The 14,907-nt window shown below is 44.1% G+C and overlaps 1 protein-coding gene across 50 annotated transcripts in view; it reads left to right on the top strand.

The window, feature by feature from the left end:
• DZIP1L (DAZ interacting zinc finger protein 1 like) overlaps window positions 1–4,192 on the top strand; it is a 55,518-nt gene extending 51,326 nt beyond the window's left edge. For 20 of the 50 annotated variants that reach the window (XR_014824009.1, XR_014823993.1, XR_014824008.1 and 17 more), the window contains 2 exons: window positions 1,609–3,356; window positions 4,000–4,192. Coding sequence is in view for 15 of the 50 variants with exons in the window: in XM_084989832.1 (XP_084845958.1) it covers window positions 1,609–1,767 (159 nt within the window). In the remaining 35 variants the exon portion in view is untranslated. Of the gene's footprint in view, window positions 1–1,608 lie in introns of all 50 variants that reach the window. The other 30 variants (XR_014824017.1, XR_014824015.1, XR_014824016.1 and 27 more) reach the window with 2 other exon arrangements.
• The last annotated feature ends 10,715 nt before the right edge of the window (window positions 4,193–14,907 follow it).

Raw genomic sequence — 14,907 nt, 5'->3', positions numbered from 1 at the left:
TTGATGGCCTTGCCTCTCTTAGGCTCCAGCTGCCATCAGATTTAGAGCTCAGCCTTGAAGACGCTGAACCATTAGGTCGCCCTCCTCACCGCTGTGCCCCCTACTCCAAGTCAGGGAACAACTTCCATATTCTTGTTACTTTCTTTTTTCCTTTTTCCTTTTTTTCTTCTTTCCTTTTCTTTCTTTCTTTCTTTCTTTCTTTCTTTCTTTCTTTCTTTCTTTCTTTCTTTCTCTCTCTCTCTCTCTTTCTCTCTCTCTCTCTCTTTCTCTCTCTCTCTCTTTCTTTCTTTTTGTCTTTGCCTTTTCTAGGGCCACTCCCGCGGCATATGGAGGTTCCCAGGCTAGGGGTCTAATAGGAACTGTAGCCACCGGCCTACACCAGAGCCACAGCAAGAGGGGATCCAAGCTGCATCTGCCACCTACACCACAGCTCACGGCAACGCCAGATCCTTAACCCACTGAGCAAGGTCAGGGATTGAACCTGAAACCTCATGGTTCCTAGTCAGATTCGTTAGCCACTGCGCCACGACGGGAACTCCAACTTCCTTTTTCATTTTTTTTTTTTTTGCTTTTTAGGGCTGCACCCTCAGCATATGGAAGCTCCCAGGCTAGGAGTCCAACCTACACCACAGCTCGTGGCAACACCAGATCCTTAACCCACTGAGCAAGGCCAGGGATCGAACCTGCGTTTTCACGGATACTAATTGGTTTCTTTTCGCCTGAGCCGCAACGGGGAACTTCCTCCTGTTACTTTCTTAGGCAGAAACATTTCAAGCTCTTGTTACTTTACACTCCTTTCTCAAACAAAAAGGTGCATCCTGAGATGACCTATGCTGTTGCCTGCCCTAAAATTCAAAAATAGTGGGCAGTCACTTTTTGATTCTCCCTACATACCCCCACCCCCCCAACTCACACCTTTTAGTCTGTTCTGTGTTTGGTTTATTAGGTCTTTCATGTGTGTTTGTAAGTAATGGGTCCAATTACTTTTTTTTGAGAAGTATTCACCCCTTTGCCTGTATTGTGAAGTGACAACAGCCCTAAGCAGGTTGAGGCATTGCTCGTCACCCCAGGCCCTGGTGGTTTCTGGTTGGTTGGCCTCACGTTCCAGGAGGATGGTCCAGGCACGGAGAGTTCTGCAGGGGTGACCGTGGTTTGGGGGCAGCTCCATTCCAGACTCTTTCCGGGGTGCAGGATTCCTGGTACTCGGAGTTCCCCTCACACTGCCATCGTCAGAGTGCTTCCCAGGCCCTAGACAGGCAGTCTGTGGCAGGTGGGGTGGGTGCTTTAGTTCCTGGTGCGCTCAGCTCTGGGCGTCCAGATCCATCACTGGAGGAAGACAGAGTTTACATTACAACAGGAACAACCTGATCTGTTCTAGATCTTTCCAAGGAGTTTGCCTTGGTGTGGCCAGTGGAATTTCAGGGGTGTTTGAAATTGCTCTGACTCCAAGTCTCTGAAGCAGATTCTCAAAGACAGGGAAACGAGAAGGCAGGAGGGTAATGTCCCCCTCCTGCCTTCTTTCCAGTCAGCATTTTGTCCCCATGTCCATCCTGCATGTCCATCCTCCCTTGTCAGATGCATTTTCTTCTCCCCCTTACCTTCCTGCAGCTTTCTGAAGATGAGAGTGACTTGGAAATCTCATCCTTGGACGATCTCCTCCAGGACCTGAGTCCGAAAGACAGACCCAAGCTCTTGCACCCAAAGCTCCCAGAGAAGTTTGGCGCCAGCTCTTGGACCCCCAGTCAACCCAGGGTGTCTGCCTGGTGATCAAATCTCGGAGCCTGGGAGCCAGAGGACCAGCCTTGTTGCCCAGCCTGGTGGGGTGAGCTCTGGCCCCACCCAACAGATGGGGCTGCTGGGCTTCTTGTCTTCACAGGTGACCAAGAGGTCTCCTTCCCAGGAGAGAAGCAGGGCAAAAGACAGATATGATTTTTCATGCCCCTCTGTGAGGGGCCCTGCCCGAGTGCCAGGGGTGCCTGGCAGTGCCTCCAGATCCAGGGCTGAGAATGGGTTGTAACAAGACCTTGGAGCAGCATCCTTCCTCCACCTGCAAGTTCACTCCAGACCGGAAGGAGATACGCCATCTCTACTCTGGAGTGTTTTGTAAATGCAGAAGCACTGTAGAGATGGGTCTTTTATGGGGTTCTTTTAGGGACATAGCCTGAGTCAGTGATTGATCCAAAGCCATTGGCTGAGGTCCTCTGGCTTCTCACTGCTGAGATGGGGTGCAGGCAGCGGCGGCGGTGGAGGGGGGGGGCGGCACAGAAAGTAATCATAGTCTAGTGACAGAGATTAGGAAGTTATGGGAACACAGATGGAGCCTCCCAGTGCAGCCTGGGGTGACCCTGGAGGGCTTCCCAGAACTGAGGTCCAGCAGAACCTGCTCCTGGGTGGGAGGGAAGGGGGGGCAACTTGGCTGGGGCCTCAAAGCCCCAAAGGACTACAACTTAAATTTTTAATTGGCCTGCCCTGCAGCAGGAGTGGCCAGGACCTCCTGCCCCCACCCTGCTCGGCCATTGGCTGGGATGGCCCAGGAGAGTGAGACCTGGTTGAATAGCCATTTTCTTCCCTAAAGGGAAATGCAACCATGCACCTCTGGGCCTCACATGCAGAGGGAAGAGCGTGATGAGCCCACATCCCCAACACGCAGCTCTAACCATCCTCAACTCCACTCATGGCTTGTCTTGCTTCATCTATCTCTCCCCACGACCTCAGGTCTCTTCCCCTCCCCAGGTCTCCCTCCAGGCTTCTTTTGACCTTTGGGTGGCTCTAATATCTGGACTAAGCCCTGAAGTTCTAGCAGGAGGAATGAGAGGAAGAGAGGAGGAAAAGCATTGCGGAGGGCAGGGGGGATCTGGGCCCGGAGGTGGCTTGGGGCTATCATGATACCAGGCTGTTCAGGGAGCCGGAGAACAGCTTATGAAGGTGCTCATGGAGGCTGGGCGGGAGCTCAGTTCTCTTTGTGGATCTCACACCTTGGAGCAGCTGAGAATGTGTATGCCAGCGTGGTGGTGTGAGGCGGGGAAGAGGAGTGGTGGTGGGGGTTCGTTCCTCTCTCAGGATTCTGCCAACAAAGTCATGCTGTCCTCCTCACAGGCTTTGGGCAAGGGAGGTATAAAAAGATGCTCATGGGGTCTCTTGCCGCATGCTCGTTTCTCCCTGCACATCCTGGTGTCCCGTAGCTCCGAGGGTACCACTGAGGCCAGCCCCCACAACACCATGCATGCCGGGATCTCTGCTTTTTGGCCTCTGGGTTGTCTCTGATGTGGGAGGCTGCCCAGGCTACTTGCAGGTACAACCTGGACATGTTGGAGACTTTACCAGGGCAGCCTTCACCTGGGATGGAATGGGAGTTGGTGAGTAATTGCTCCAGGATTCCTGGCGCTTTGGTGGGACCACTGAGAGGTTTATTCCTCAGCTTCTCAAAGTCCTCAATGGGAGTGGATCCCAGTCGCCTTCAGCAATTATGCCTTACCAATGTCACCCTTCATTGGCCTTTCTCCCTTCAATTTTATTTTTCTCACTCTCTCACTTCTTCCTGGGGGCATCTCTGAAATAAATGAACCTGTACCCGAGTCCTTGCCTCGGGCTCTGCTTTCAGGGGACTCAAATGAATAGATGTGAGCCCCCGTGTATTTTGCCCGTGGTCACACATGCTGGTGATAATCACCTGTGAAGAATGACTCTCTTCCTGGATGTCCTTATGAAATTCTACGTTTTCAAATGAGTTTTTCTATTTACTCTGGAGACTAACGTATTAGTTTTGAATTTCTATGCTGTTTACCCCTCCCCACGTTCAAATACATTAAATTTGGGTGGGAGGCAAGACTTAGCAGAACTTTGAACACAGGTGTATCAGGGTTTTCCAGAGAAACAGAAGCAATGGGGTATAGCTATAGATACAGATGTAGATATAGATACAAAGAAGAGGAAAGTTATTAGAGGGATTAGCTCATGCGGTTAAGAAGACTGAGAAGTCTCATGATCTGCTGTCCTCAGGCTGGAGCACAAGGAAAGCCAGTAGTGTCAGCCTTGGAGATTCAAGGCCCAGGACCCGGGAGCTCTCGTGTCCAAGGGCAGGTGAAGATGGACATCCCAGCTCAAGAAGAGAGAGTTAAATCATCCTTCCTCCTTCCTCTGTGTTCTTTTTTAAAAAAAATTAATAAATTTTATTATAATTGTACAACCATCATCACAACCAAGTTTTATTAATTTTTTTGGTCTTTTTTACGGCTGTACCTGTGGCATATGGAAGTTCGCAGGCTGGGGCTGATTCAGAGCTGCAGCTGCTGGCCTACACCACAGCCACAGCAACACCAAATCCTAGCCTGCATATGTGTCCTATGCTGCAACTCACAGCAATGCCAGATCCTTAACCCAGCAGTTACAGCTTATTAATGCACCTTGCTCCTGAGCTGAGTGAGGCCAGGGATTGAACCTGTATCCTCATGGATACTAGTTGGGTTCTTAACCCACTGAATCACACCAGGAACTCCACAACCGAATTTTAGAACATTGTACCCCAAAACCCTAGCCCACCCCTCCCTCTCCCACAACTGTCCCCTTTGGTAACCATACGATTTTCAACATCTATGAGTCTTCTGTTCTGCGAATAAGTTCTTTTGCATCCGTTCTTAAAATTCCACGTATAAGCGATAGCATATGATGTTTGTCTTTCACTGTCTGACAAACTGCGCCTGGCGTGATAATTTCTAGGCCATCCACGTTGCTGCAAATGGCATTATTTCCTTCTTTTTATGGCTGAATATACATATACATACATACATACATATATATATATATATATATATATATATATATATATATATATATATATATATACACCACATCTTCTTTATCCGCTCCTCTGTTGATGAACATTTAGGTTGCTTCCATGTCTTGGCGATTGTGAATAGTGCTGCAATGAACATTGGGGTGCATGTATCTTTTTATATTATAGGTTTCTCTGGATAGATGCCTCGGAGTGGGATTGCTGGATCATATAGTAGATCTATTTTTTTCTATCCAGGCCTCCATGGATTGGATGATGCCCAGCAATGCTGATAAGAGTGGATTTTCTCAACTCAGTCCACTGATTCATTTTCTTTTTTTTTTTTTTTTTTTGTCTTTTTGCTATTTCTTTGGGCCGTTCCTGCGGCATATGGAGGTTCCCAGGCTAGGGGTCGAATCGGAGCTGTAGCCACCGGCCTACGCCAGAGCCACAGCAACGCGGGATCCGAGCCGCGTCTGCAACCTACACCACAGCTCACGGCAACGCTGGATCGTTAACCCACTGAGCAAGGGCAGGGACCGAACCCGCAACCTCATGGTTCCTAGTCGGATTCGTTAACCACTGCGCCATGACGGGAACTCCCCAGTCCACTGATTCAAATTCCAATCTCTTCTGGAAGCACCCTGAGAGATGTACCCAGACATAATGTTTTACCTGATGGACAGCCCTTAGCCCAGTCAAGTTGACACATAAAACTAACCATCACGATATGTAATGTATTAAATTATTTTAATTATCCAAACAATAAGATTGATGTAGAAAAATTAGAAAACACAGATAATAAAAAAGAAAAGTTTGAATAACCCCCAAATCCAGGGTCAACTACTGGATACGCCCGCCCTGATTAAAAAAATACATATGTCTCCTTCCTAGAGTTCAACTGTATTTATTCTTCTCTAACTTGATTTTCCTTCTGGAAAATAGATTATAAATGTCCTTACATCAACGCACATATATCAACATAATTATATTTAATGGCCACATAGTATCACAAGGTAAAGATTACAAAAATTTATTTAACCAGACATTTCCACTTTGGGACTTTGATAAATCAAGGAATGATAAACAAATGTGTATATACATCTTTGTGCACTTAATTAAGATTTCCTTAGGATAAGTACTTAGAAGTGAGGTTGCCAGACCAACATCATAATGAAAGCCAGCACTATATGCCAGGCACTGGTCCAAGTTTCTTAGGAATAGTCACAATTGAACCTCACAGCAACTCTTTGAGGTGGTGCCACTATTACAGTCATTTTAGGACTAGAAGCCAAGACCCAAAGCAGTTAAGAGACCTGCTTTGAGCCCTGTGTCCAGTAAGTGATATGACTGGATCCGACCTGGTGGGCTGGCCCTGGATCCCTGCCTCCTCACCAGGATTTTTAAGTAAATGCTGCCCAGAAAACATAAGCCACTTGAGTCGAATGTTTGGGATGCTCATTTTCACTTTCCCTTGCCACCAGGGGGTATTGTTCATCTTTAAATGTTTGGACAACATGCTAGATGAAAAATGAAACCTCACCTTTTAAAATATTTACATTTTTTAGTTTTCTTCTAAGGCAAAATTTTTTTTTCATTTTCATATAGATTATTTTTATTTCTTCTTTTATAGATTGCCTGATCATATTCTTAGTCCTTTTCTTTGGTCAGTTGATGTAATTAACTGGTTCTTGTTGCTTTTTTCTTTATCTTTTTTTTTAAATTTAATCTTTGTATTTTATTGCTTTTGCTTCAAGTTAAGAATGTTGCAGAGAAAGACAAATCTCACACAATATCACTTACATGTGGACTCTACAAAAATGATACAAATGAACTTATTATTCTTTATCTTTTTATTAGGGAAATTTTCCAGTACATATAAAAACAGACTGTATAATGGCCTTGATGTCCTCATCTCTTGGCTTTAACAATCATCAACACGTGACTACTCTTATTTCCTGTAAACCTCATGCCAATCTCATCCCGAATAATCATACCATTATATCTACAAATATTCCCGTATGTATCTCTAAAATATACTTCCTTCTTAAAACAACCAAGCTGCCACCACCACACTAAAACAAAAATTAGTCATGCCTTCTAAACTTTGTCCATTGTCTATTGCGTTCACATTTCCTCTCTTTTCCTATACATGTTTAAGTCTCTTTTAACCCACAGATTGCTCTTCCACTTTCCCTTTCCTTCCTTCCCTTCCTCCTGCCTTTTCTCCATCACAATCTTTATTACTTTTTTGTGGCTAGAGAACTTTGGTTATTTGCCTTGGAGAACTCTCCCTGGTCTGGCTTTTGCCAACTCCATTACTGTGATGGTGTTTAATGCATCCTTCTTTCCCCTGAACTATCTGTAAATTTGTATTTAGATCTAAATACTTGATCAGGTTCAACTTTTTTGATTTTTTGCTCCTTTTTTTTTTTTAATGAGATACTTTATTTATTTATCTATCTTTTTAGGGCTGCACCCGCAGCATATGGAAGTTTCCAGGTTAGGGGTCGAATCAGAGCTACAGCTTCCGGCCTATGCCACAGCCACAGCAACACAGGATCAGAGCCGTGTCTTCAACCTACACCAGAGCTCATGGCAGGCAATGCTGGATCCCTGACCCAATGAACTAGGCCTGGGGTCAAACCCGCATCCTCATGGATACTAGTTGGATTCGTTTCTGCTGAGTCACAAGGGGAACTCCCAATGAGACACTTCTTAGGTGGCACTGTGCACTCCCAGCAGGAGGCTCATAACACCTGCTTCCCTCTTTTTATGGTGTTGATCACAGCATTGACGATATGTTGAGGATCATTGCCTACATCCATCTATCGATTAGAGATTTCCAAAATTGTGACATTCTATCATTCCTTTGCCATTTATTTGCTAGCTGGAAAAATTCTGGAAGGAGAAATTTCCCAAATAGAACTGTCTGGTTGCCTTAAGGTCCAGTTTATATTGGTGAGAAAGCTAAGGGTTTCTTTCCTCTTTCAAAATAATGAGATGGTTTCCTACTATCCTCCATGGCTACCATATGAATTCAGACATTTAAATATATTTGATTTGTTGAAGTTGATTGTACTTGTTATCCTTACCAAGGTGAAATTGTCTTGGCTTTGGCCAATAGGTGCCTCTTCAAGTTGGATTCCGGGTCCTTTTGAATGACCTTAGGAGTCTAATAGCTTCCTTTTTATCTGGTAGGAAAGACGATCCAGGCTCATAGCACACATTTCCTGCCTCAGACCTGAAATTAGTAACTTCTCTGGGGGAATCCTGGTTTCTTTTGGAGGAAAATGATATTTATAGACACAATCTGGGTGCGAAGGTGTCCTTATTACTGCTGGTGTTGTCCTTACTTCTGAGCCCTTTAAATGGGGAGAGATGGGAAATACAAGTATAAAATGTAAGTCCATACTGATATTGCCCATTCAAATTCAGGACTATAGGATTTTTACGTTATTGCATTGATCTAACATTTATTTTTAATCTCTCTTCTTCTACACCAAGAGCCTTGGCTCTTAATATCACAATCAGTCTTGGAATAGAAATGCTAACTTTATTGTTCACAATATAAATATTAAAAACAGTTTAAAATTTATTAGTTTTTTTTTTTCCCCCCTTTGGGAGTTTCTGCTCCTTAGGGAATAGACTACTAGGGATGCCCAGTTAAATCACTATGTTTCAGGAGGCTATGATGTAGGTCGCAGATGTGGCTTGGATCCTGTGTTGCTGTGGCTGTGGTGTAGGCCAGCCGCTACAGCTCTGATTCAACCTAGCCTGGGAACTTCCATATGCCGTGGGTACGGCCCTAAAAAGACAAAAAAACTCAAAAAAAACCCATTGTATTTTAAAATTTAATTTGTCTTTGTGGTTTTGCTACTGAATGCATGTGTAATTAGTTTTGCTTCTTTGTTTTGATTTTTAGAGATTGCACTTTTATTATTTAATTTTCTTCATGTTGCTTTTATATATTCATATTGCTTATATATAAATACAAAATGTTGAAATATATCAAAATTATATGTATTACATGTAATATGACATATATTTAAAATATTAATCTATTGTCATATGTGCTACTCTTTGTCTTTAAAATTTTTTTATTAAACTATAGTTGATTTACAATGTTGTGTTAGTTCCAAGTGTATGACAAAATAGTTCATATATATGTATCATATATATTTTTTCTTAGATTTTTAAAAAGATTTATTCTTTTTTAGATTCTTTTCCATTATAGGTTAATACAAGATTTTAAGGATAATTCCCCTGCTATTTATTAGGTCTTTGTTGGTTATCTACTTTTTGTCTTTTAATTTTGTTCATGGGTCCCTTCCTATAGAGCGATTCTAAGTTTTTATATGTATAACTGATGTTTTCCTTTCTAATTTCTGTCTTCGGAGTCAGATTTAGAAAGGCTTTCTTCATTCCAATATTCATACATGTTCATCTATATTTTCTTTCACTTCTGTTAAAAGATTTAAAATTTGGGAGTTCCCGTCGTGGCGCAGTGGTTAACGAATCCGACTAAGAACCATGAGGTTGCGGGTTCGGTCCCTGCCCTTGCTCAGTGGGTTAACGATCCGGCGTTGCCGTGAGCTGTGGTGTAGGTTGCAGACGCGGCTCAGATCCCGCGTTGCTGTGGCTCTGGCGTAGGCCGGTGGCTACAGCTCCGATTCAACCCCTAGCCTGGGAACCTCCATATGCCGCGGAAGGGGCCCAAAGAAATAGCAAAAAGACAAAAAAAAAAAAAAAAAAAAAAAATTTAAAATTTGGGTGCTTAATACACCTGGACTTTTTGGGGCGAAGGTGTTAGCTGCGAATTAGGGATGTTATTTATTTTTTCCGAAACAGCCAGTTGTCTCCCTGATATTATTTGACAATTTATCCTTTCTTCAAAATATCCCCTTTATCAAATGTAAATTGTTATATGTGCTTGTGTCTGTTTCTGACTTTTAATTTATTAATTCATTAATCTGATGGTCCTGGCACAAGTATCTCAGTATTCTTAATCATTAAAATTTATCGTCTTGCAGGAAACTAATACCCTAATTATTTTTATCTTTCAGAGTTTTACCCCGGATATTTTTCAAAGTTGAAATGATATCAGATTCTTATGAAGGCATACAGATCCCCATCCATGAATGAACAAATAAACATGGACGGCTCTGGCATGTGCCTTTGTGCATCCTAATTACAACTCTTATTTGAAGTTGGGTATTGGCAAAGCTCTATTTTGGACCTTAATTGGGTGTCTTTTGACTACTTCTAAAGAGTGTTCCAGAGTTTCTGTTGTGGTTCAGTGGAAACCAACCTGACTTGTATCCATGAGGAAGCAGGTTTGATCCCTAGCCTCACTCAGTGGGTTGAGGATCTGGAGTTGCCGTGGCTGTGGTGTAGGCTGGTGGCTGCAGCTCCAATCAACCCCTATCCTGGGAACTTCCATATGCCACGGGTTCGGCCGTAAAAAAGACAATCTATCAATCAATCAATAGAGCATCCCATTTCTCACAATCCTTCCTGTTCAGGATTCCCATTGGGCTGGTTCTTTGTAGGGTGGAGGGTGCCATCCCTGGCAGTTCCGAGTGGCAGTGTGCTGTAAGCTCAATTAACAAAAAATTTTGCAAGTGATTCAAGGATAACAACTTTTATTTTGCCAATAAGAACATAACAGAAAGAAAGTATGCAACAGTTAACACCTGCTAGCACTATTATTTTAGACCTTTTAATACCAGAAGAATAAGATTGAGTTAATCTTAGAAGACAGAACTTCCCAAGAATAGGCCCCTCACAATGACACACACCCTTCCTTTCCCTCGTTTCACTTTGAAATGAGGTGAACAAATGAAGACTTGTTTATGGGTCAGCTCTGGCCCCCAGCCTGGCACTTGGGAGCCACTGCAGTGGTTTGTGTCAACGGACCGTATAGTCCATGATTGAATAATTCAATATGAAAAAAAGAAAATGATGTTAGAGTTCTCTGGTAGCTCGGTGGGTTAAGGATCGGTGATGTTGCTGCTGTGGCTCTGGTTACTGCTGTGATGAGGGTACTTCTGTGTGCTGCTGGCATGGCCAAGAAAGGCAAGAAAAAAGAAAATGATGTGAATTGTATCTTCTGAGATAACTTAATGAACTTAACTTATGGGAGGACAAAGATTGGAAGTTTGCATAGGTTTATGGATAGACCTGAAACTTTTTTTAATCCCTTAAAAATCTGAACCCATAATTTGGAAGTAGAAGATGCCTTGGTCTCAGGGCTGGAATCTGATAGTGATGTGAAACTGAGATACTCATTAAGACTATGTTCAGTTTTGGAAAATCTGAAGTTGATTTACACACTGTAATCAACTCTAAGTTTATAGGGAATTGAAGTAAAGCAAACTCTAAAGTCAACAGAACCTCAAGTGTCATTCTGCACTTTTTTCTCTTCCCTGTTGGTGTGGCCCCCCCACCAGTTTCTGTGGGGAGCTACCGAGATCCACCAAGTCCTCTCTAGATATAGGGGGAAAGGATGTGGAAGGAATCATTGGCATCTGTACAGCCTGCTCCATGTCTGTTCTCATGCCTGTGGCTGTTATAATCATTTACACACCTATCTCCCTGCTGGAGGTAATGGTGCAGGTTCAACATTAGAATAATAGACAGAAGATGGAGCTACCAGGCACTAACATTTGCTAAAGTTTTTAGGAAGGAGGATCCTTGTAATCCCTGTTTCTGCAGAGAGCAGACACTCCCGATCTGATAAGCCAAACAGGGTCAATTCCAAATCAGTTATTGTGCCAGGAGTCTCTTCATTCGGTATGAAGACATTCCCAATGACAAGAGAGAAGAACCAAACTTAGCAAGGAAAGAAAGATCCTCTTAAGGGATGCAAAGGACTCAGAAGAGGTCGGGTGTGTGTGGGGGGGATGAATGGGAGGACCTGAACCAGGATGAAGTAATGTGCTGAACTGTTCTGTTGCTGCAGGAGCTGGTCATAGTGAAGCTCTTGGAGCAGTGGAGATGCGTTCCACACTCAGCAGAGCCCATCAGTAGCATGGATCAAATGGGTGGCCTGAAGGACTAGAGAGCCGCCCTCTGGTCATTGATTCCACTATTCTAACTAGACTCAGAGACCTTATGGAGGAGACAGGTGAGAACTTAGGCCTGATAGCTGATCGCTGAGGGTCCACTGAGCTCCAAGATTCAAGAGCCTTTTCTTCACACTAGTTCAGCGCAATAGTCACACAGAGAAAGTGCTTTGAGCTCCTGACTGGAAGTGGTATGCTGGCTTAAAAGTTGCTCCTATTTGGAGTTCTTTTGAGACTCAGCAGGTTAAGGATCTGGCATTGCCACTGCAGTGGCTTGGGTCATTTCTGTGGCGAGGGTATGTTCTCTGGCTTGGGAACTTCCAGCCAAAAGAGAAAAAAAGAGCTGCTATTATTTATTTTATTTTGTGCAGGATCAGCGAATGGGTGCCTACTGTACAGTGGCACTGTGGGCCACAAAGTGGATGGCTCATAAGGACTTTGCTGTGACATGTGGATCTCTTTGCAAGAGGTAACCACAGTTCTTCCAGCTAGCACCACCACTCCAGGACAGCAGGGCAGGGCCTGGCAAAATTGTCTTATTCAGACAGACAACTTCCCTTCTCTTAAAAAAGCAAAAATCAAGAACCTTTGAAGATAGGGAGCAGGGACTTGTCCTGCTTACCCTTGTGTTGAAAAGGTAATCAGGAGTTTGCCTTGTGGCACAGTGGAAACAAATCCGACTAGGAACCATGAGGTTGCGAGTTCGATCCCTGGCCTAATTCAGTGGGTTAAGGATTCGGTGTTGCTGTGAGCTGTGGTGTAGGTCGCAGATGCTACTTGGATCTGACGTTGCTGTGGCTATGGCTGTGGCCGGCAGCTATGGCTCCGATTTGACCCCTAGCCTGGGAACCTCCATATGCTTCAAGTGCAGCCCTAAAAAGCAAAAAAAAAAAAAGAAAAGAAAAAAAGAAAAGAAAAGGTTATCGTCAAACCCCAATGGGTTTCCACAACTTGTGTTCTCATGGAAGCTTGCTGTCAGGAGGTTTCCTGAAAGTAGCCAACACGCAAGGCCATCCCACATGGAAAAGTCCTTATGACATTGCTGCTCCCTCAGTTGCTATATTCTTTCTCTCATTTTGTTTATAGATACATCTAATTTGTTAGATCATTCCATCCGTTTGTTAGATATACCCAGTCATAACTGAATCTTAGCCTGGGCTGACATGCCTTTGAGTTGCCCTTGAACTGTCCCTTACTCTTCAACTTTCCATCACATATGCATACCACCATCACCACCATCAGCACCACCACCACCATCACCACCATCATCACTATCACCGCCTCCACCATGACCATCGTACATTTATCCATGTAATTCTGAGGATAGTCACTCATTTGTGAACACTTCTTTTACTATAGACTGAGTGAGAAGAGCCTAGAAAAGGGAGCTAGGATCCCCGATTCAAATCCTAACAGCTACAGGCCTATTTTGTGACCTTGGGAAAGTCAGGTAAGCTTTTGTTTTCTCACCCGTGAAGTCAGAAATTTGGCAGAGACGATCTCCTAGACTTGAAGTATCCTACAATCCCATGAATGCCTTAGGCTTTAGAAATTCATTTTTACCTTTAAAAAGGTTAGTCAATTTACTAATTATAACCTGAAAGTCTTTTTGATATTTAAAAAAATCCTCTTGCTTTCTCTTTGTTCTTTGAAAATTTAGAGCTGCCTCATTTCATAATGCCTAAAGCCTCTACTTATAATCAGCATCTATTTCATGGTTCTGAGATGTTTTCCACATAATTGTCTTTTTTTTCCGCTTTGGAATTAGTTCTTTTGTGGTTAATATATAGCAGAAACAAAATGCTTTTGAAAAAGCCCTTTAGGAACTATGGGGTTCATAGCTGTAACACTAGGGGCCCACACAGCACTCAGAGAGAAATAGGTCTCAGAAGAGAAGGCAACCCCTATCCTGGGGAGAGAAAGAAAGGAGAGGCGGAGTCCAGGGGCAGGTGGCATGCTTGAGGGCTGTAGTAGACAGCAATTTGAGGGTGGCCTGGAATAAGCCAGGAAATGGTAATCCAGCTCTGGAGGGGAAAGGATGAGTATGTCCAGTGAGACCAGCAGGGGGCGGCAGGTCACAGAGAGCAGGGAGGGCAGAGCTGAGGGTGGGTCCCGCACAGGCTCCGTGTGTGTATGTGGAGCACCCCAGGCACTTGGAGAAGGAACATGACCTTACCTAGGATGCGCCCGAGGTACTTTTAGGTCCTAGGTACAACAGATTCAGGTACATTTGGGTTTCTCATCTAAATTCTGAGAGATCTGAAACATTTAGGGGGTGTTGCAGCAAAAAATGGGACTTCCTATTAGTCAAGGATTTGGGGGTTGGAGCACCAGTATTTGGAGTGTGGCCATACACAAACGATTACATAATCTCTATTCATCAGCTGTTGCAGGCTAGATGGCAAATATACTTGGGTTTAATAACCCATGAATATGTATATATATTACTCTCTCTCTCTCTTTCTTTTTATGGCTGCACCTGTGGCATGTGGAAGTTCCCCGGGCCAGGGGTTGAATCCGAGCTGCAGCTGGAGCCTACACCACAGCAACACCCGATCCCAGCCGCATCTGTGACCTATGCCACAGCTTGTGTTAACGCCAGATCCTTAACCCACTAAGTGAGGCCAGGGATCCCCAGGTATTCTCAAGACATTCTTTTTTTTTTTTTTTTTTGCTATTTCTTGGGCCACTCCTGCGGCATATGGATGTTCCCAGGCTAGGGGTTGAATCGGAGCTGCAGCCACCAGCCTACGCCAGAGCCACAGCAACGCTGGATCGGAGCCGCGTCTGCAACCTACACCACAGCTCACGGCAACGCCGGATCATTAACCCACTGAGCAAGGGCAGGGACCGAACCCGCAACCTCATGGTTCCTAGTCGGATTCGTTAACCACTGCGCCACGACGGGAACTCCTCAAGACATTCTTTATTCACATAGGTGGCTGCTAGTTTTCCTGTGGAAGGGATTTAAATGTGATGACCTAATTGGGGGCGGGGGGCGGCAAGGCACTACAGTCAGTGAAAATATAAAGTAGATTTCATTCTCTCTCTCTCTCTCTCTCTTTTTGG

The sequence above is a fragment of the Sus scrofa genome, chromosome 13 (assembly GCF_054392235.1).
Source record: "Sus scrofa isolate SSC_HxYL_T2T_F1_AM1 chromosome 13, Sscrofa_HxYL_maternal_Yorkshire_Landrace_v2.0, whole genome shotgun sequence".
Classification (NCBI taxonomy): Eukaryota; Metazoa; Chordata; class Mammalia; order Artiodactyla; family Suidae; genus Sus; species Sus scrofa.
Note: the sequence above shows the minus strand (reverse complement) of the source record. Positions and strands in the feature narration are given on the sequence as shown.